The sequence below is a fragment of the Coturnix japonica genome, chromosome 3, assembly GCF_054131305.1.
Source record: "Coturnix japonica strain WE chromosome 3, WE-NBRP24, whole genome shotgun sequence".
In the NCBI taxonomy this organism is placed as follows: domain Eukaryota; kingdom Metazoa; phylum Chordata; class Aves; order Galliformes; family Phasianidae; genus Coturnix; species Coturnix japonica.
Genome location: NC_140665.1, coordinates 52,054,763 through 52,075,338, shown reverse-complemented (window position 1 = coordinate 52,075,338; position 20,576 = coordinate 52,054,763). Strand labels below are relative to the sequence as shown.

The 20,576-nt window shown below is 40.3% G+C and overlaps 1 protein-coding gene across 8 annotated transcripts in view; it reads left to right on the top strand.

Annotated features, from left to right (window-relative positions):
* The window catches only part of ARFGEF3 (ARFGEF family member 3), a 77,197-nt gene that overhangs the window by 32,240 nt on the left and 24,381 nt on the right, over positions 1-20,576 (top strand). For 4 of the 8 annotated variants that reach the window (XM_085541586.1, XM_015858405.3, XM_085541589.1 and 1 more), the window contains 12 exons: positions 1,434-1,556; positions 3,068-3,110; positions 4,100-4,178; positions 6,931-7,035; positions 9,054-9,378; positions 10,688-10,800; positions 11,539-12,449; positions 15,746-15,829; positions 17,124-17,290; positions 18,192-18,357; positions 19,862-19,969; positions 20,225-20,440. In XM_085541586.1, coding sequence (XP_085397712.1) covers positions 1,434-1,556; positions 3,068-3,110; positions 4,100-4,178; positions 6,931-7,035; positions 9,054-9,378; positions 10,688-10,800; positions 11,539-12,449; positions 15,746-15,829; positions 17,124-17,290; positions 18,192-18,357; positions 19,862-19,969; positions 20,225-20,440 — 2,440 coding nt within the window. The remainder of the gene's footprint in view (positions 1-1,433; positions 1,557-3,067; positions 3,111-4,099; positions 4,179-6,930; positions 7,036-9,053; positions 9,379-10,687; positions 10,801-11,538; positions 12,450-15,745; positions 15,830-17,123; positions 17,291-18,191; positions 18,358-19,861; positions 19,970-20,224; positions 20,441-20,576) is intronic. The other 4 variants (XM_015858409.3, XM_085541584.1, XM_085541585.1 and 1 more) reach the window with 3 other exon arrangements.

The window sequence follows — 20,576 nt, the reverse complement described above, 5'->3', positions numbered from 1 at the left end:
GGTCCTGTTTGTTGCCTGGGAGAAGAGGCCAAACCCCTCCTCATCACAACCTCTCTTCAGGGAAATCATAGAGTGCAATCAGGTCTCCCCTGAGCCTCCTCTTCTCCAGGCTAAGCCATCCCAGATGCTCCCTGAGCTGCTCCTCATAAGACTTGGGCTCCAGACCCATCACCAGTTTCTTTGCCCTTGTCTGGACACATTCTAGGGCCTCAATGTCTTTCTTGTAGTGAGGAGCCCAAAACTGAACACAATACTAAAGATGCGGCCTCACCAGGGCTGAGTACAAGGGGATGATTACCTCCCTGCTCCTGCTGGCCTCACTATTTCTTATAAAGGCCAGTATGCCGTTGGCCCTCTTGGCCACCCAGGCACACTGTTGGCTCGTGTTCAGCCGAGCATCGACCAACACCCCCAGGTCCCTTTCCTCTTCACAGTCATCCAGCCATTCAGCCCCAAGCCTATAGTGCTGCATGGGGTTATTGTGGCGAAAGTGCTGGACCCGGTGCTTGGCCTTGTTGAACCTCATCCCATTCATTTCAGCCCAGCAATCCAGCCTATTCAGATCCCTCTGAAGGGCTTCCCTACCCTCAGGCAGATCACCTCCCAACTTGGTGTCATCTGAAAGCTTACTGAGGGTACACTCAATCCCCTCATCCAGGTCATCAGTGAAGATATTAAACAAGATGGGCCCCAGTACCAACCCCTGGGGGACACGACTTATAATGGGTCGCCAGCTGGACTTAACTCCATTAACCACTGCCTGCTGGGCACAGCCCTCTAGCCATTTCCTTACCTAAATAAGGGTATACCTGTCCAGGCCATAGGCAGACAGTTTCCCCAGAGTACTGTGAGAGACCGTGTCAAAGGCCTTAAAGATGTCCAGGTGGGTAACATCAGTTGATCTTCCCTTGTAAACTAATATAATCACTGTGTCATAGAAGGCTACCAGATTCATAAGGCACTATTTGCCCTTCTGCTAATTACAGGAAAAAAAGGGGTGAATACTTATATGAGAAAAACCAACAACTTTTAAGGTTTGGCGTGTATTTACATTATACAAAATACAGACTTGTATAGTGGTAGTTACAAATAAGTCTCTAGAAAAGAACAAGCAAACTAACATTTAAAGTTATTTTAAGTGTGAGACAAGTGCCAGACTCTGTTGGGCTTGACAGAAGGGGAAGATTTTTGCCAATTTTGCCTTACCATTCCTGCAGCTGTGAGACTTATTGACTAATGAGCTGCATATTACTTCTTGGTGCTGTTTACTCAGTTACCCATATTGCTGAAAGCTTTTCATGTGCTAAAAAAGCAATGTGGAATAACAAGGAAGGCTGACTATCTGCATGCAAGAGATCTTGATATCCTCTTTAAGTGTGTTGCTGGTAAGTTACGGTTAATATCTACGTATTGCTATCTTGTTTCCTCATCAGGTTTGCATTGAGACATATGTATCTAGCTGTCACCAGCGGAGCATTAACACCGCTGTGCGGGCAACCCTCAGCCAAATGTTGAGTGACTTGACTTTACAGTTACGACAAAAGCAAGAAAATATGGTGAGCCTTCTGGCATCCATGACTGATTCCATATCTATAGATGTGTACCATTATATTTCTCTGAATGCAGTGCATCATACTGGCTTATTGTGCCTTATGGATTTGATTACAGACTTCCACAATTAATCCCGTTCAGAAACTTTGGGCTCTGACTTTGTGCCTGCCTCAGAGCAGTCTATCAGGAAGGCAACTCTCACATTGGCAGCCCTACTTGGCTGCATTTTGTTTTCATTCTGTTAAGCAGAAGAGACTTTGGTCTGACATCAGACTGCTTTGACTTTTTCCTTTTCTATTTTTTGTCTTGTTTGCTTGTTTACCTGAGATTTGTGGAAAACCTTCCACCAGAATATCCTGCGTTACAGATATTTACACCAACCAGACAAATTAGCTGTTGGAAGTGTAATTGAGTTTTTTATTGCTTCTCTTTTTTAATGAAGGTAATTTAATGAAATCTTTTGTCTGCTCAGCTGTTAGCAAAAATATTAGCTCTGTTTGTTGCATTATTAAAATCCACAAGAGCTGCTTGAGTGAAATCCCAGCACTTTGTCAGCAAAACTGTAAATGTTCTGGGTGTCAATGAAATGTCATTGGCCTCTTACATTTGTTTATGCTTGTTCATACATAAAGAAAAAAAAGTGCTATTTGTAAAGGTCAATAACTGTTAATTAGAAAACTTTGAGGACTGTCTTTGTGCAGATTATTTTCCCTGTATCTGTTTTGGGTTAATGTGACCACTTCTGTTTGGGATTGCTGGAGTAGATTGTTTTTATCCTAATAATTAACTGCAGAACTAAACTCATAAGTTTACTTGAAGTTATCTTCCCTGTGTGCTAACTAGGTTCATTTTACTAGCCATAATACTTAGGGAAAAAGAAAGAGAGAGAGAGAGAAAGGGAGAAAGGAAGGGAGAAAGGAAGAAAGGAAGATTGTTGTTTTAGAACTTGAATTTGGATTTGAAATCTAAATTGTGTTAGTTCTGCTCTAAATGCAGAGTAGGTAAAGATATGTGAAAACTGCATTGATAGGAGGAATCCTATACCAGAGCTGAGCCAAATGATATTAGAGGTCATTTCTACTTCCTGATAGTCATTAATTTGTGTACTGGCTCTGTGATATTAATGCTGATGGTGTGATAAACTCTCCAATACTCAGAGGATTTTGGTTTCTAAGTATCTTGTGAAGTCTGATCTGTGCTTTTTTCTCAGTTATTTGCACTGAGACCTACATGCCTAGTTATAACTGTGTTTTTGTAGATGTAGGAAATCCCCTAAGAATTTACAAATCCCTGTTCAGCTAAATGAGATTTGCATTTCTTAAATTTGAGTGTTTATTTAAAGATTTCTTGAGGTATTTTTGAAAATTTAATGCAAAAGCTTCAATTAAACAACAACAAAGAAATAAAGATAGAGGACATGGATTTGTATAAGAAAGCTCTGCTGCTAAAGCACTGCTTGTACAGTGGCTTTTCTACTACATGCACTGATTATACCACAACTGTCTTTCCTCAACAGACAATTGAAAATAATGAGGTCCTGCAGAAATTCAAGAGTCAAGGTATCGGTACAACTTTTTTAGTGATTCCTTCCAATCCAGCTTATTAAATCTTCACTTTCCATTTATCAGCACATGGCTGTTGAAATGACAGAAGTTCCATCTTCAGGATCTCTTACCTTCTTCATAGCTTGTTACTGTCTGTGTTGCATGTGGTAAGAACTGAAACAGCCTGTTAGCTCCTGATATTAACAGTAGTGTCTTCATTTGAGCCATGTTAACAGCATAGCTTTCCACAGAGTTATAAATAGTTGTTTCACAGTGCTAACTTATGTAATTAAGGTATTTCAGCGCTCTGGAGAATGAATTAGTAAGTGGATTCCCAGGTTGAAGCAGACTCATAGAGCAGGATGTAGAATCTGGAAATGGCCATGTTTACTGTATTTTGGGCCAGGGATGGCATTTGTATAATGGCAACTTTTAAAGCACATTACTAGCAAAGTTCATGCTTGCCAAATTATAACCTTACAAGAGAGAGTTTTTCTGCTCTCATTCTGTTTTACCATCCACTGCCTTTCTTGATTGTTCAAAATATTCCCTGCTTTTGAATTTTCTCACTGGATTTCTGCAGGAAGACTTGTGTGGATGATGGCTAAAATATTGAAAGTGAACAACAATCCCCTTTTAAGATCTCTGGATGAGAGACAAACTGTATGGAGAGCTGCAGAGATGTTTAGCTCCCCAGAGAAATACAGGAGCTAGTTCCTTTTTTATTGTTACTGTTTGCTTATTCTATTACCTGAATTGAATTTCAGCTAACCTTTTCTAAATGCACATAAGCATCAATGCTCTCTCTGGATTTAATACTACTGCTTTGTCATTGTATGGAGATCAGTTTCCAGGTTAGGAATTCTTCTTCTGTGTCCTGTCTGAACTTTGGCTGCCTTGCTTTTTGCTTATAAGCTTTGACCAACTCTGAAAGTCCATGCAGTGATTGAGGTTGTAATCCCACTGCAAATATGTAATGCCTCTCATCTTTGTCCTTTTTGGAGGTACTTCAGCTGAGTCTCTTTGTGATGATGTTGTATCTGTCCTCACTGTGCTCTGTGAGAAGCTCCAGTCTGTCATAAAGTGAGTTATTTCAGTTTATAATTTGAACTTGTTACCTTGAGATTGGGAGTTTCACTGATACATGTGATCATATTGTCATAGTTCTGACATTACTGCACACTGGAACAGGTGGCACAGGGAGGTCATGGATGCCCCATCCCTGGAGGCATTCAAGACAGGGGTGGATGTGACTCTGGGCAGCCTGGTCTGGTGGTTGGCGGCCCTGCATTTGGCGGGGGGGTTGAAACTAGATGATCATTCAACCCTGGCCATTCTATGATTATGGAACAAAACTGTGACCAAATTGTTTGAAAGAATTAGTATTATTGATAATGAATTAATTTAATTCTCACTTGAGATGAGAATGTAATTTCACTGTTTAGCATTGCTTAGCTTTAAAGAGCTTCCAAGAAATCTCATCTGTAGGTAACTTCCATATAGTAGTGAAGAGCTTGCTAAAGAACTTGCTGGGTGTCATGAAAGCAGTCATTGTAAAGAGAACAATTAGAGCATACACGGTGAATTATAATAAAAATTGTACTGTCTAGGTGAACGAAACACACTGAGGCAGACAGTGACAGAAAATCTAATTTTGTTTCAAATACATACATTCTTCACAGATTTCTTTACCTACCGTCATGCATAGATTGCTCTGACTGTAATGCCTATTCATTTCCATGGAAACTGCAACATGCACAAAGAGCACAGTAACACTATTTGGAGGAGAAAATTCTCAGCTACAGAAAGCTATTTTTCAACATGATCTCTGCCATTAGCTATGCATTTTTGTCAGTGATGGACAAGAATACTCATGCTGTTGTGACGGCATTGTTGCTAGGAAAATGTTGCCCACACAGCCCATCTTTCATCAACTTGAGTGGATGGAAGTCAAAGGGTGCCAAGTCTGGGCTATATGGTGGGTGTAGTAGGACAGCGTAGCCAGGATTGGCAGTTCACTCCACAGTTTTCAAACTGGTAGGGGGCCTGGCATTATCATGTTGCAAGAGAAAGGCTGTCTTCTCTGGCCTGATTCTGAAAATTCAAGCCTTCATCAGCTTTGACATCATCATGATGTAGTGGTCAGTTGATTGTTTGTCCAGGTTCTTAGAAATACTTAGAAGATCTCCCCTTTGCTTTCCCAAAAGATGGTTCACATCACCTTTACCCGCTGAGGGCTGCTTCTTGTATTTTCTCTTCAATGGGGAATTTGCATTGCCACTCCACAGACTGCCCTTTCGACTCTGTCTCATAGTGGTAATATCACAGGTTGTCACCAGTAATGATGTGATCCAGGAAACTTTCCCCTTCTGTATCACATTGGTTCAGTAGGTCCTGACAGCCTCGCATGTTGTGTTCTTTCTATTCCTGTCTGAGCATTTGTTTGACCCACTTCATGCAAAGTTGTTATGGGGATGGAGTTCACTACATGATGTTATGATGTGGAATACCAATGACCATAAAACCATGACAAAATCTTTTGACATTCCAACGTTTCTACCATTGTTTCCAATATAATGAAGCTGATATTCAACTCTGCACATAGCTTCCTGATCATAATCTGCCAGTTCATCTGGATGAGCTGATCAAGGTGCTTTTCACTTTATGGTGTGACAGCAGTGCACGGCCATCTGGAATGTGGTTTGTCTTATAACTTACTGTTGCCACTGCTGAAATGCACCACCCTCTACCTCCTCTGTTCTCCATAAACATTCAGCAAGTATTAATGAATATCAGTGGGTGCCATTTTTGCCACACATTGAAATGCAATGACAGACCTTTGCTTCCAACACCATTTTGTCACTTTCCCTCTGCTGCCATCTGTCACACAGAAAAAAAAAAAAAAAAAAAGGAATGGAATGGAATATTGGTGGGAGGTTTAAACCTCTTCTGCCATACCACCAGCATCCGCCTCTGATGTCATGGGCCAACATAATAAAATAGGAGGCATTACTTTCAAAGCAGCCCATATATGTCATGAAATACATTCCTCCAGCTCTCGTTTTGGACCAAAAAAGCATGGCACAAAACATTTAGTTTACAAAATGTAAGCTAGAATATGAGTGCTGTGGGAAGCTACCTCCTTATGGCACGCCTCAACTTCTCTCATCTGCTGAATCCTGCAGCTACTTCTGAGAATAGGTACAAGTACTTTGTATATTACAAGCACACTCATACCAAGTGCCTACAGGATCTTTCATGTTTTCCCTCTTTAAGCTCACTATGTGTTTGATTTGTGGAGTATAACTGACAAGGCTCTGAAAGGGAGCTGTGTGATCATGTAAGTTTTTGCCCATAGAAACCAACTTGCAACTGTTGTGGTTTTCATTAAGGAAAGACAAAAAATAGCCAGAAGAAAATAGTCTAAATGCCCTTCAGATTGCCCAAAGAAGTTGTTGATAATTCCAACATCTTCTGGTGGTCTCTTTTTAAGAGTTTCTTCTACTTCAAATTTTCAGATTAAATTTGAAAAATTATTGCTATTTTTCTTATCTTCTTTCACATCTATTTCTTATTCCTTACTATGAAGTCTCACAAATTATATCTGTTTTCCTTATGTTACCTACAAGAAGTAGTAGATTGCTGCACCTGAACTGTACAAATTAAATGGGGGTGATAAAAGCAATCATACCACTGTAAATCCATAGGAAGTAGCAAAATAAATCACTGCTGTAAATTGTGGTATGGTTTTCAAACAAACTAATGTAGATACTTGAAAATAAGTAAATAATCTTTGTTTTAATGTGACATGATTGGCATCTTTGCTTTTTGCCAGTGACAATCGACAACTTCAGCTTCTTTATTTGGAGTGCATCCTCTCCATGTTAAACAGCTCCTCTCCAAGCATGCACCAGCACAAAGGATTCACTGATCTAATATGGTGAGTATACATATAGTTAATTTATAAGTAACTGTATCAGGGCCTTTCCCCACCACCACCCATGCAAACAAACCTGCAGGAAATCATCAGATAAGAGCAGAACTTCCTATTAACTGTCTGTCAGTGTGTTCTATACTTCATACAGGATTTCACAGGACCTCAAGCTCAACTTTTTCCCTGTGATTTTAAAGTTGAATTGTAATGATTCTGGACCAGTTCTAAAGATACAGTGTACAGGAGGACTCAGAGCTTCCTTTGCTGTCCCAGAAAAAAAATTGCATAACCTGGTGCTCAGTGTCTGCAAGTCAGGAAGGTCTTCCAGGTTGATAACACTTGGCAGCATTGCATGCAGTCTCTGTACTGAAGCCTCTGGGAGCTCCTGTGTGAAATCAGCATTCTCCCTTTAATGGCATTTTGGAAGTTTCTTCCCTTGTTTCAAACAACCCCTTGTTTATGCTTCTGTGTCTGTTTTGGGGGTCATCCTGTAAGCAAGGTCACAGAAACGATCACAGCTAAAACGATCCTGTTTTATTTAAGTTTATGTTATTTTGATGATCCTGTTTACAAATCTGCAGAGATCTGTATTTGTGCATGTGTACTGTGAGGGCAAGCCACGAGGGACAGGACTTCTTAAACCCGCTTTGCTGCCAAGGAGTATGTATCCTCCAGGTACATGCTTAAGGTGAATAAAATTAACACAAGGAAGACATGAAATGGTTTATAGTAAGGGTGATGTCTGCAGTTTTTAGCAGCATAAGCATTCCCTAATCCATTAACTGTCTAGTGAAGTTGTGAGCCAGACTGATAATCGCCTTTGTTCTTTGGAAGATAAACAAGATTTAGTGCTCTGTTCATCTGTCAGAGTATTCTCCATAGTTTGATACGGAAGCACTTTGATGGGACTAATGTGGGGAATATATTGCTGTTTCTACCTGTACTCATGCCTGTTCTGAGGCAGTGAATTAATACATTTGGAATTGTCCCTAACTGGTTATGCTTTAAAGAAATGGAATAAGCAGACCCAACGTCATTGTCTGATATCTGTTTTTAAAAATGCTTTTCATACTGTGACTGTAGGAAGCTGAACAGTTTTAGCAAATGCTTTTAAGAGAAGCAGTGACAATTCTGGACAGTATGAAAAGCATGGGAAATAAGATGTTGTCATGAGGTTATCCCTGTGCACCCCCCTCCCCCCTTCTGAGGCATGTGGTTGAAAACTGGGTTCGGAATTGCTTTCTCATATAGCATGTGAATTTTTTAAGTTATGTTATTTCAGGTTAGAGTAAAATGGCAAGTGCCTGAAGGCAAGGCTGACACAACAGCTAAATGAGCAGAGGGCAGAATTGGTTTTGACTCTGCTACCGTGTGGTTGAGGAGGACAAAGAGGAAGAGAAGTGACTGACTGATGTGGAATCATTTGAACATTCCTGCAGAAAGACAATTTAAGGAAGGATGGTGTGTTTAGTGGCGTATGAGAATTTACACTGCATACTTGGAGTTACTGTAGAGGACTTTAATTGCATTCACAAAAGCCCTCAAAACAGTGGCCTATAGCTAGGGTAGCTTAGTGTCGCTCAGGCATGTTCAGAGCAGCAATGGAACATCAAGCTGTGAGGTTAGCGGAGATTGTTTTCTATTTAGTCAGTTGTTTGGTTTTTTTTTAAGTTCCTGAGCTGAACAGAAGAAACACTTGGCAGCAGAAACCTGGTGTTCCCACCTTGAGGTATGTTGCAGTTAATTAAAGAGGGAGGTGTGCTATTCTGTGGAGGACACAGCGTGGTGCAGCAATGGTGAACTTGCAAAATCAGTATCATGTTTATAAAGCCCCCAAATGTATTTCTCTATGTGCTAGCATGCTTATGCCTAGGAGTTTAAAAGAGACTGATGAAGTTTTGTTATTCAATCTAACCGCTGCTGTTCACTGATTAATAAACAGGAGTACGTGCTATGGGCTATTTTCATTCTGTTCCTGTGAGATGTTTCTAGTTACCATCTGCTGCTTTTTCTCTTTTTCTCAGGAAGCAACTGTGTCCAGCCCTAGTAGTAATCCTGGGAAATCCAATCCATGACAAAACTATCACCTCTGCGCACAGCAGTGTCGGTCTAGAAGCTGATTCACCTTCCTCAGGGGTCTCTGATCATGGCCGGGGTTCAGGCTGTTCATCCACAGCGCCTGCCCTTAGCGGGCCTGTTGCACGGACCATATACTATATTGCTGCAGAACTGGTTCGCCTGGTGGGGACAGTGGAATCAATGAAGCCTGTGCTGCAGTCTCTCTATCACCGGATATTGCTTTACCCACCACCTCAACACCGAGTTGAAGCCATCAAAATTATGAAAGAGGTAGGTTGTAAAATCCAGGTGCAAATCCATGCAAATAAAGCAAAATGTTAATTTAACAGTAAGCATTGCTGAGATGTGCATATTTGCCCATTCCATACAGCACACTAGTGGTGCTGTAGTTGCCCCTTTCTCAGTACAGTTTTTACATCAAAGCTACTCTGACAAATATTTTTAGTTTTACAAAATTGTAATAGCTATATTTGTCTCCATAATGCCAGCTGCTATGGCAGCTCCATGTTCACGCTTGGAGCGGGTCTTATCACTGAGTCATGACTGCTCTTTTGGATGAGATGCGGTGTAGTGATTCTGTTCTCAGCCCCTTTGGCATCTTTCCCCACTATCTGCTCTTGCTAGAAGACATTCATCCACACAGTGCAGTGTTCCTGACGTTAAGGGGAATGTATGCTTTGATTATGTACCAGGTTTTTGAAATATGATTTCCTTGAGCTGTATTAGAGTAGCCAAACAGAAGCTGCCAGTGTCACAAGTGGCTGTCAAGGCTGATCCTTTATGGCCTGTCACTCTGTACCTGTGGCAGTGCTTGTGAATCTTCTTCGAACAGCACATTTACATTGGCTGCATTTTTCTCATATTGCAGGCTGCAAAGCAGCTTCCATAATTTGTTTGAACAATGGCTTCTTTAGAGAGTTTTGCTCTAGCTTGTGTGTAGAGAGGCTGTTTAAGAGCCCTCCTAACACCAGACAACCATCCACAGGGTTGCTGTCAGAATGCCCAGTCGTTCTGGCACTTACTTTCCTATAATTTTAAACAATAACAAGATGACAATCTGCACTTCATTTTCAAGATGTTTTAGGAGAATATTAGTTTAATATTTTTCCCTTCAGGATCTATCTGTTATCTCTGCTCATTAATACACTTTCTCACTGAATCACTTCACAGAAGGAATCACTTTCCGTGTTTTTGCATGACTACCTTTTTCTAAGTGGGTGACTGAAGAGCAAAAGCCCCTTCAGTATATGATACAATATACTTGTCTACTTAGGCATTTGAGATTGTCTTGATTGCAGTTCAGTTGAAACATATTCAGTCAGTAATGTAAGGCACAAGAGGAGAATCTGTGTGATGTGTATTGCATATGCCATTTTTCTCTATAAGCATTTCTCTTTTTAAAAAGTGGAAAGATAGCTTTAATAAATAGAGCTTTAGCATGCTGTTTTAGTTTGCTGAGAGAACCTACAGTATGGCTGCTTCAAGTTCCGGCATTTGACCAAACTATGACTCATTTATTGTATTTAAATAACACTTAAATTACCCTCTGTTAAATTACTTACATTTCCTTTCCTTTCAGATACTTGGCAGTCCTCGGAGGCTTTGTGATTTGGCAGGGCCCTGCTCTTCTGAGTCAGAATCTAGGAAGAGGTCTATTTCTAAAAGGAAGTCCCATCTGGATCTTCTCAAGCTGTATGCTTTCTTTCTTCCTTTATTCTCTTAAACCTGTGTGCACAAGACACTTAAACAGTTTCACCTTCAGAAGCATACCCATGTATGAGCCAGGGTATCTCCCAAGTGAAATAAGCTGTGAAACAGTATGATGGGTAAAAACTGACTGATTTTTAGTGTCTGGGCTTGTTTGTGAAAGCAACCACCTTGAGGAGTTTACAAAAATACCCATTTAATTTGTTTTATGGCTGGAAATTCTTGGGTTTGGCTCCTAAAATTGCAGTGAAGTGATCATGCTTACTTGGTAGTATATTTACAAGATGAAGCCGAAGGAGGTAATCCAGAATTGAAACATTGCCAGATTGAGCACAAAGCATTCTTCATTCTCATAAAGAGCATATCTTATTGATTATTTTCAGGACATATAACTTAACTTCACATAGGGGAGGGAAGCACTGTTTGTTTTGTTTTTCAGTGTAAGTGCTTGTCTGTAAGGGAAAATGCACTATGCATGCCAGTAAAAATGCACAGTATGTATTTCCCTGGTTGGCACTCCCTTTGTAGATTGGTTGTATCCACACGGGAGAAGTAATTATTTGTTATAATTCTAGTTGTTTGGTTTTTGGTTTTTTTTTTCACAAGTAGTATTACAGGATAATTTCGTTTGTTTTTCCTAGTTCTGGAAGGATAGTGTTGGATGGTAATGACAGGCTCACTATGTATGCTGCATCACTTAGATAAACTCTGTTTTAATTGTAGTATCATGGATGGGATGACAGAAGCTTGCATCAAGGGTGGTATTGAAGCATGTTTTGCTTCAGTGTCCTGCGTATTCGCCCTGCTTGGAGCACTGGAAGAGCTAAGCCATGGCAGGGGTCTTAGTGAGGAACAGGTCCATCTGCTCCTCCGGCGCCTGGAAGAATTGAAGGATGGGACTGAGACAAGCAGGGACTCCATGGAGATCAATGATGCTGACTTCAGGTGGCAGAGGCGCATTCTATCCTCAGAAAATCCTGCCTGGGAATCAGGAAATGAGAAAAGTCCTGATATTAGCATTAGTGTTACAACAGACACTGGTCAGACCACTTTGGAAGGAGATATGGGGCAGACAACTCCAGAGGATAATCTGGAAAGTCAAAAAAACTCACTGCCATCTCCAGCTGGACACGAAAGCAAAGAGATTCATTATAGAGAACCAGAGTCAGAGACCATTGACCAGCCAGATGTTGTTCAGAGAAGCCACACCATAGTCTATCCAGACATAACTAACTTCTTATCAGTTGATTGCAAGACCCGGTCTTATGGATCCAGGTACAGTGAAAGTAACTTCAGTGTAGATGACCAGGATCTTTCTAGGACTGAGTTTGATTCATGTGACCAGTATTCCATGGCAGCAGAGAAGGACTCTGGCCGGTCAGATGTTTCAGACATAGGCTCTGACAATTGCTCCTTGGCTGATGAGGAGCAGACACCACGGGACTGTCCAGGTAGCAGGTCCTTACGTACTGCTGCTCTCTCTCTAAAGTTGCTGAAAAACCAGGAAGCAGACCAGCACAGCGCACAGCTCTTCATCCAGTCACTTGAAGCTCTTCTTCCACGGCTCATAGCTCTCCCCAGCATAGAGGAGGTGGATGCAGCACTGCAGAACTTCTCTTCAGCTTTTTGCTCAGGTTTGCAAGCAAATATTTACTGTCCAACCAACATGCGCGTTCTAAGAGCACTGTACACAGATTCTCTTGTAGGAGCTTATCTTCAGAGAACATACCCAGAATAAGAAGGTTTGTGCTCTACAAAGCACATTCCTCTGCCATAACAGGTTTCTTTTAGAGTGGGGCAAATTGAATTTGCAGGTTAATTCACTGACACTTAACAGACTCTGGATTATGTCCTCAATCAATAGTAAAATATTTTCTGTAGTGTGATACTTCTTCACAGGCTTGTGAAGATCTGTTGAGAAAATTTGCATGTGCTGACATTAAGGAGAAGCTGCCCATTAGCATAAAACTGGGGATGTGGGGAGAACTGTTACCTGTTTTGAAAGGCATTTGAGTAGCTTAGTATGTTACCTCAGTACTATTAGTAATGCCAAGCCTTGCAGAGAAAATGATAGAAATCCCACTACAGTAAGATACTAAAAAGAAAAGAGGATCAACTCCTCTTTCTCACGCCTTTTTTTTTTCATATATTGCAATTTATCATGACAGGAAATTGAAAGCTCAAGTTCAGAGCAACTGAAAAATAGTTAGAAGATCTTACCTTGTAAGAGGTAGAATGTCTACTCTTCTCTCAGGGTTAGACTTGGGATTTTGACTTGGTCAATCAAACAAAAAAAAGACTTTGCAAAAGCAAGTTTGTCCTGTTGATAGTGTAACTAAATATGCACATATTATTAGAGAGGTTTCTTCTTCCTGGCAGTGGCAAAGGTGGAAATGTTCATGAAAATATATTTCTCTGTTTCTTAAATTTAATTTACCACAATTGCCTTTTCCATCACTTCTCTCCTAATCATTGCTTCATTCATTTGTGCTCTCATACACATTATTCATACAGAGTCAGAAGGGATGCCTCCGCTATAATACAGCAGAATTTTGATATGAAGCTGGGTGAATGTGTAAACACCACACATAAGCTGATATTCTTGATATTCTATTTAAATGCTGCCCAAATAAGCCTAATTCAGATTGATAGTAATAAGGCGTTCGTAAGAAAGGAGTTGTCTTTAAAAGGTAATTGATTTCATTCTGAATCGAGGTGCTCTAAAGCATTCTTCCTATCAAAAAGAATTTGTTTTCCTGTAAAATAATGAAACTATAGCATAAGTCCAGGGTTAGAACTCTAATTCTTGTGTGCCTTGTTAGCTCATATGTAGATGAGCATACAACATCTTTCTCCTAATCTTTTGTCTAACAGATCTCTGTAGAAGGTTCTGAAGTGTTGGAAGAGGTATACCTATCAGACTTCCAGATTTTAAAGCTAAATATGACTTTTGTTGTCATTCAGTATGACTAATACAGTGAAAAAGGTGGAAGGATAGTAGTCCCTTTTTGCATTAAGTCCATATTTTCTGGTTTGTACATTTCTCTTAAAAAGATAGTCTTAGACTCAGACTGCTGAGTTGAAGAAGATCCTTCACATTTCTAAGAAAGCCAACCTTGTGACATGATGTATCTTAGTGTTTTCTTAGGGCATTCCCCTTCCTTTTGTACACAAGGTCTATGCTATTCATGTTTCAGTAGGACATCTGGAATGGGGTTCAGTAGAACTGAAACAGTTTTTCAATGCATACCTCTGATCTTAAGCAAAACTCCATCAATATTTCTGAGGTGAAGACTTGTACAGGTGAGAAGCATGAGTCTGAAGACCTATTTAAAATATGTCCATGGGTAGGAACTCTCTCCTGGAGAGCTTCTGAGACACCAATTCTGACTCTGAAGGAAATATTAAATTAATATTTCACAACTCCTTTGTTAGCACCAGAAATTCAAGGCATAAAGTAGGTGATGAAGTTGAAGGAACCCATCTGACTCCTTGGATGTATAGCATCTATTCATGTATAATTCTTGAGAACTACATTTGGAAATTTGTTTAACAGTTAAGGTTTAAGTTGAGAAGAAGAGACAGATGAAGTTCTGAGACCAAACCTCCCAGAAATAGTATTTTTGTTTCTAAGTCTTTATTTGGGTGCTTTGGTTCATTCATTAATTTTTCTTATGCTGGGGAGCAGTGAGATAAGTTAGTATAGAGTTTAGCAGTCTTTCCTACCAGCTAGATCCTTAAGCAGCATCATAACATTGTTGTGTTTTTGTAGGTCTGAAAAACAATGAAAAGATGTAGGAAGTTGAGGTGCTGGCACAGGAATTTAAGCATGGAACCTAGTCAGAATTTAAAGGAAAGTAAGATTTGAAAGTCAGTTGGTTAAAAGCTGGTTATAATGTACCTTCAGAAAACTCTCCCTTGCTTGTTGCTAAATAAAATCAATGCTAAAAAGATCCTAGTGACAATGGACTGTGACATCCATCTAAAAAATACTAATTTATCTAGAAATCATCACTATTGGCTTGAACAAATCATTTGCATTTTGCGTGGGCTCTCTTTGTCCTTGCCAATTTAAATGAACTGTCTCTGTTAGGGCAGGGTGCTAACCTCACTGTTTGCTATGGCTGGCAGATTTTTATGACTAAAATTAATGATCGATATTCTCTTAATTTGGACATCACTGTTCTCATGAATTACTGTTTCAAGGAAATAATTCTAATAGTTGTGTGCCATTGTGTTAATAATCATAGCAAGCATTTTAGCACCAGATTTTGATTGCACAGCATTCAGTGGCAAGGTTTTTGTTTTGTTAAGCATCAGTGTGAGTTGCTTATCCATCAGATCATCCTCTCCTTTTGAGAGAGTGAGCTTCTGTCAAATGTAGTTAGTTGTTTTCTGATATTTTAGGGGAAGTTAGGGGTCAGATTTTTTCCAAACACACAATACACGCCCTATTTGTACCAGCCTCTTTTATCTGCATCTGTACACAAGCATGCTTTTATAAGCAGTTTACCCACATTTTCATTTACGTAACGCTCTACATTGAGTTGATATTACTCTAGCTAATTCTAGGTCCAGAAGTATCTTATTTCAGATACCATGCTTCAAATTAGTATGTACTAGCTATATCAAGATCATGATCCAGCACTCAGCAAAGTGTGAAGATACATCTTTAACTAGCGATGGAGTCACTGGAGCTACTTATAGGCCTACTGTTAAGCACAGGGTTATGATTTTGGGACTAGCTAAAGATTCTTTGTTAACATTCACCATCAGAAACTTACCACAAACACGTGGAAATCCGTGTTGACATAATGTGTGGCCAGCCCTATCACCCCTCTTCCACAAAGGTTGCTCCCTTGAAAGAGTTGTTCATTTTTTAGACCCATCCTGGAACAGTTACTTTCTCTCTAAATCCGCCCTCAAACAGTTATTCACCTTATCCACGCCCCCAAAGTGACGTCAGTGGAAAGTCCGAGAAGGCAGCAGCACAGAACTTTCAAACCCTCACGAGGCAAGAAAAACATTTGCTTCTTTTCTGTGTGTGGATTTTTATTATTTTTTTTTTTTTAATTTTTTAATGTTGATGATTTGTTGTATTTTGTCTAAGAAAAGGCATGAGATTTGTGGTGGGAGGAATATGTTCACAGTCAGCCCCCTTCAGCAGTTAACTAAGCAACGCAGCTGTGCTTCTTCATGTAACCAACCTTGGAAGGTCTCTCTTTTGTTTCATTACAAATATTCATCTAGGAGAAAATTTACTCCTTAATTTCCCCTAACCGACATTATACGAATGGATTTCACATTTGATGTGAAAACCATGAAATATTGTGGTTCATGGTGGGACGGAGTTAAACATGTCTGGATTTTTCATGGCTCAGACAATAGCTCAAAGGAATTTGGTGAAGCTTTGCTCATACTTAGTTTATTAGGACAGCTAGCTTGGAGGAAAATGTATGTACGGCCATCCTACCTAGGAAGAGATTACACCATACAGTCATGCCCAGTGGTACAGCTTCATACAGATAGTGTTTTCAAGAGTACTGAGTGCTTACAGATGATGGCTTGTGGGACTGACAAGTGCTCAACTGTCTAAAAAGCAGGTGTTGTTATGACCTAAATGGGGCTTGGAGTTGTAACAGTTTCCCAGCCAGCTTGACTCCAAATATTTGTAAACCTATAGGTCATGAAAAGAACAATGCCTTGACAACACTGATGTTGCAGTGGCAACACTGCACTTGGCAGGGGGTTTGGAACTGGATAGGCTTTAAGGTCCCTTCCAACATAGGCCATTCTTTGATTACAGCCTGACCCTGCAAGGTGCTGAGCACTCCAGTCCCCATCCAGCAGCTCATTTAGCTGGAGTAGGTTTACTGGGACTTTAAAAGGTCTGCGTCCCTTATTAGCACCATCTGTGCCAAGTATGCTCAGTTTCCTGGAAGTACAAAGGCTTTACCTCTGCCCCTACACATCTCACCTTTCTGGTTAGCACTGCAGATGTATCCTGCCCTTTGCTTTGTACCTGGCAGACATCCTAATGAATACTGGTGCTCCGTATGTGTTTCCAATTAAGCGTATTGCTTTGCTGGACTGTGACTGGACTGTTCAGCGTGCTGCAGGACTGCATTATGGATGGACTGTTTAGTTCTCCACTCCCTACTCTAGTACATAAATAGAGCAACTTCTGCTGATGATTCATTAACTATTCTAGCAATCTGTTGCTGCTGGAATGCTAGGGTTAGTTTCTGATCTTTTTTTCCAGGCAAAATCTGTGTAAAATGTGAGAGCTCACATGGTGTTTTTGTTAGGTATGATGCACTCACCAGGATTTGAAGGAAACCCAAATTTCAGCTTCCAAACTCTGATGAATGCAGACAGTCTCTACATGGTCTCTCATTATACTCTGCTGCTAAACCTGAAATTGGCCAACTCAGATTACTACAGGAAGAAGCCTCCCCAAGCCCCTGTGTTGCTGGTGAGTTGGTGAATACGGAGAAAATGTCTGAAAAGAGGCTGTTTCATTTCCTTTCACATAAAGCAGTGCACCTGTAAGTGTCCTTCATGATACTTGCTAAGCAGAGAAATAATAATTGCAAATTAAGCAAGCTACTTATAAATTTTGCATGATAAATGTCATGAATCTGAATTACACAGCTTCTCTGTAATTCAGGGAAAAATGAATGCTGCTTACTGATTATCATTAAAGAAGTCATTTTGATGGATGCTGCATCTTTGTAACAAAGCTTCGCTACCATTGTGTGATATATTATGTATTGTTTGTCCCTACTATAAAGGTGTGTACCTTCATCTTGCAACTACTTTTGAGCATAGTAACAGATGTCTTGCTTAGTACCAGCTTTGCATTTATACAGATGAAGGCATGAGTTGTTTGAGAGAGAGATAATTAGGTTTTAATGCCTAAGTTTACTGAAGATAGTTCAGATGTTGATCAGTTGGACCGCAGTTTGTCTGTGACAGCTGTTAAACACAAAAGGGCCTGACTGCTGGACAAGCAACATTAGGCACCACAATTTTTTTTTTTTAATGGAGTTGAGATCCTACCCCCACCTTGTAGAAATTGTAATAGATCAACTTGTGCCTTTGTCACTGTATGAGAACTGGCAGTATTATTTGTGTCTTGGATGATTTTCAATAAGAGAAGGGAAAGCTCTTAATTCATGTCACTCTCCAACGAGAAGGATGTTCGTGTCATTTTCAACCACAGAGATGTGCTGTGATTCTCTGTTAGTTCTTAGTTTTATATAACTTCGTTTCTACTCCTGCATCATCTTATACTCAGGAATGGATCTAGTGCTAGAAACTCATGCTGTAGAACTTACTGTTGTCTTACGTCTGGCTTTTGTGGTTGCCTGCAGAAAGAGTTCATGAAGCAGGTCCAGTCCAGTGGAGTGCTGATGATATTTTCCCAAGCCTGGGTTGAAGAACTTTACCACCAGGTACTGGAAAGGAACATGCTAGGGGAAGCTGGATACTGGGGAAGTCCTGAAGAACACAGCCTTCCACTTATCACCATGCTAACTGGTTAGTACAACATCGTGATGGCAGGAACTAGCTTCTGATCATGTCTAAAGCAAACTACAATAACACTCTGCTTCAGTCCATTACATACCAAACTGTGTAATCAGTCAATGAGTGATGTTTCACTCATGTGCAGCTAAAGGACTCAGTGGTGGCAGATACCCAAGTGCTTGTTGTGGGTCAGACAGGAAACTTTATAGCCTGGGTTTAAAAACAAAGAAATCCCCTGAAACTTACTAGTAGTCTTGATTGTCCATGATCAGCATAACCTAAAACTGAATAGACTGGGATGTCTTGTTTGCTCAACGTGTCTGTTATTGTCTGTGTGGTGGCAGTGTCCCAAAGTCACAATTATTATCAGGATCCATATGAGTAGGAAGTTCTTATTGCCAACAGAAGAATGCTTGTTAATTAAGATAAGCAGTCTGAGGATACATTTCAGTGTATGCTTAAAGGAGAGTTTTGCATATTCTGGCCGGAGGAATACAGAAAAATGTTTGACTCCTGACAGTATGGTGGGGACAGGAAGGATTTGTATACTGAACCAGAGCATATTTTAATTCTCTCAATTTCAGCGACAGCAGGTTTGGTACCTGTTATTGGTGAATGGTAAGACTGCTGTTTTCTTGATGTTGTAACAGAGCCATTTCCGTATGCCTTTGGTACAAATATAAATAGTGAAATCTGGTCTTGGAAGCTGTCCACAGGTTGGCCCCCCTCTGGTTCTAATTTGTGCAATGCTAGAGTTATGCCAAATGGCAGCAGCGAGAAGCTGAAAACCCAGAGCACCTCTAACAAGCACTGAAAAACAATTCTTAGCTTCATTTGAGGAGGGGAAAAAAAATCATATATGATCTGCCGAAAGGCAACAGGATGTCAATGATAATGTAGTGATATAAAATACGGTGTCTTTCTGAACGCACATACTATACGTTTGCAAATAGATAATTAGAACAATGTATGTATGGAGTACTGCTTCAGCTGAGCCATTAACTTGTAATCAAAGAACAATGTTCTGAGAGGGTTTTGCTGACTGTGTTGAGATCAGTGTTTCCTTTAAATATTGTATGATAAATGGTCAGTTGGGAAGCTGAAATAAACAATTTTGGAAAAATAATAGCTATGTGGAAAAGAGACAGATGAGCTTCTAGGGAGCAAATCAGTCCAGTGTCCTTAATATTGAACTCCATGATGCAAACTAGTCTTGTGTTGGAAATAACGTTGTGTTTCTTTTGTTGATGTTGAACCTGCATAGGTCTAGTCCCCTAACAAGTCCATTTAGAACATAGGATCCCAGTATCTAGGGGACTGTGACATATGGGAACACACAGTTATAGGATTTAGCAAAATTTGAAAGGAAATACACAGAAATGCAGAAACTGTGCATACCTGAGAAATCAGGAATACTAAAACCTGCTTGAGCAAGGAGCCAGTAAGAGATGCTTGCTTTTTGCCATCTGTCTGTTGAGTGGTAAGTAATCTGCTGTTTTCTTTAATATTCTGGCAGACATTGACGGCTTGGGAAGCAGTACAGTTGGTGGCCAGTTGATGGCATCTGCTTCAGCTCAATCTCCTCTTTCCCAGAATCAGAAGACAGATGATTGTGTTGTTGCAGGTATTGAGAATATATTGTAAGCACAAGTGTATCTACCAATGGTGAATTGCTCTGTAGCATAAACACACTTGGGTTTAAGAACAGCAGTTTAAGACTTGAAGGAAGTGTATCAGTGTATCCTGCATATGAATCAGTTGGATGGTCCAGCATGCAGGGTACATTTATGACTTCTTTTTTTGCACTCTTTAACAATTGATAATAGAAGTGCTGTTATGTCATTTTCCAGTAGCAGTAGTAATGCATTTCTCACTCCAGGAGTTGCTTTTGCCCGATACCTCTTAATTGGCTGTTGGAAGAACCTGATTGACACTTTGTCCACACCGCTGACTGGTCGCATGGCAGGCAGCTCCAAGGGGCTGGCATTCATCTTGGGAGCAGAAGGAGCCAAAGAGCAGAACCAAAAGGAGAAGGACTCCATATGTGTGAGCCTGGATGGACTGAGGAGGGCAGCCCGCCTGAGCTGTGCCCTAGGTACTGCTGTGTTTTGTGTTGTCGTGGCACATTCACATCAATAGGATGATAACTTTCCCTTAATGAGTTTGGAAGAGAAAAGCAGAGTTCTTTTCTAGTCTGAGACGATCAAGGAACCTGTAGAACTTCCCATAGA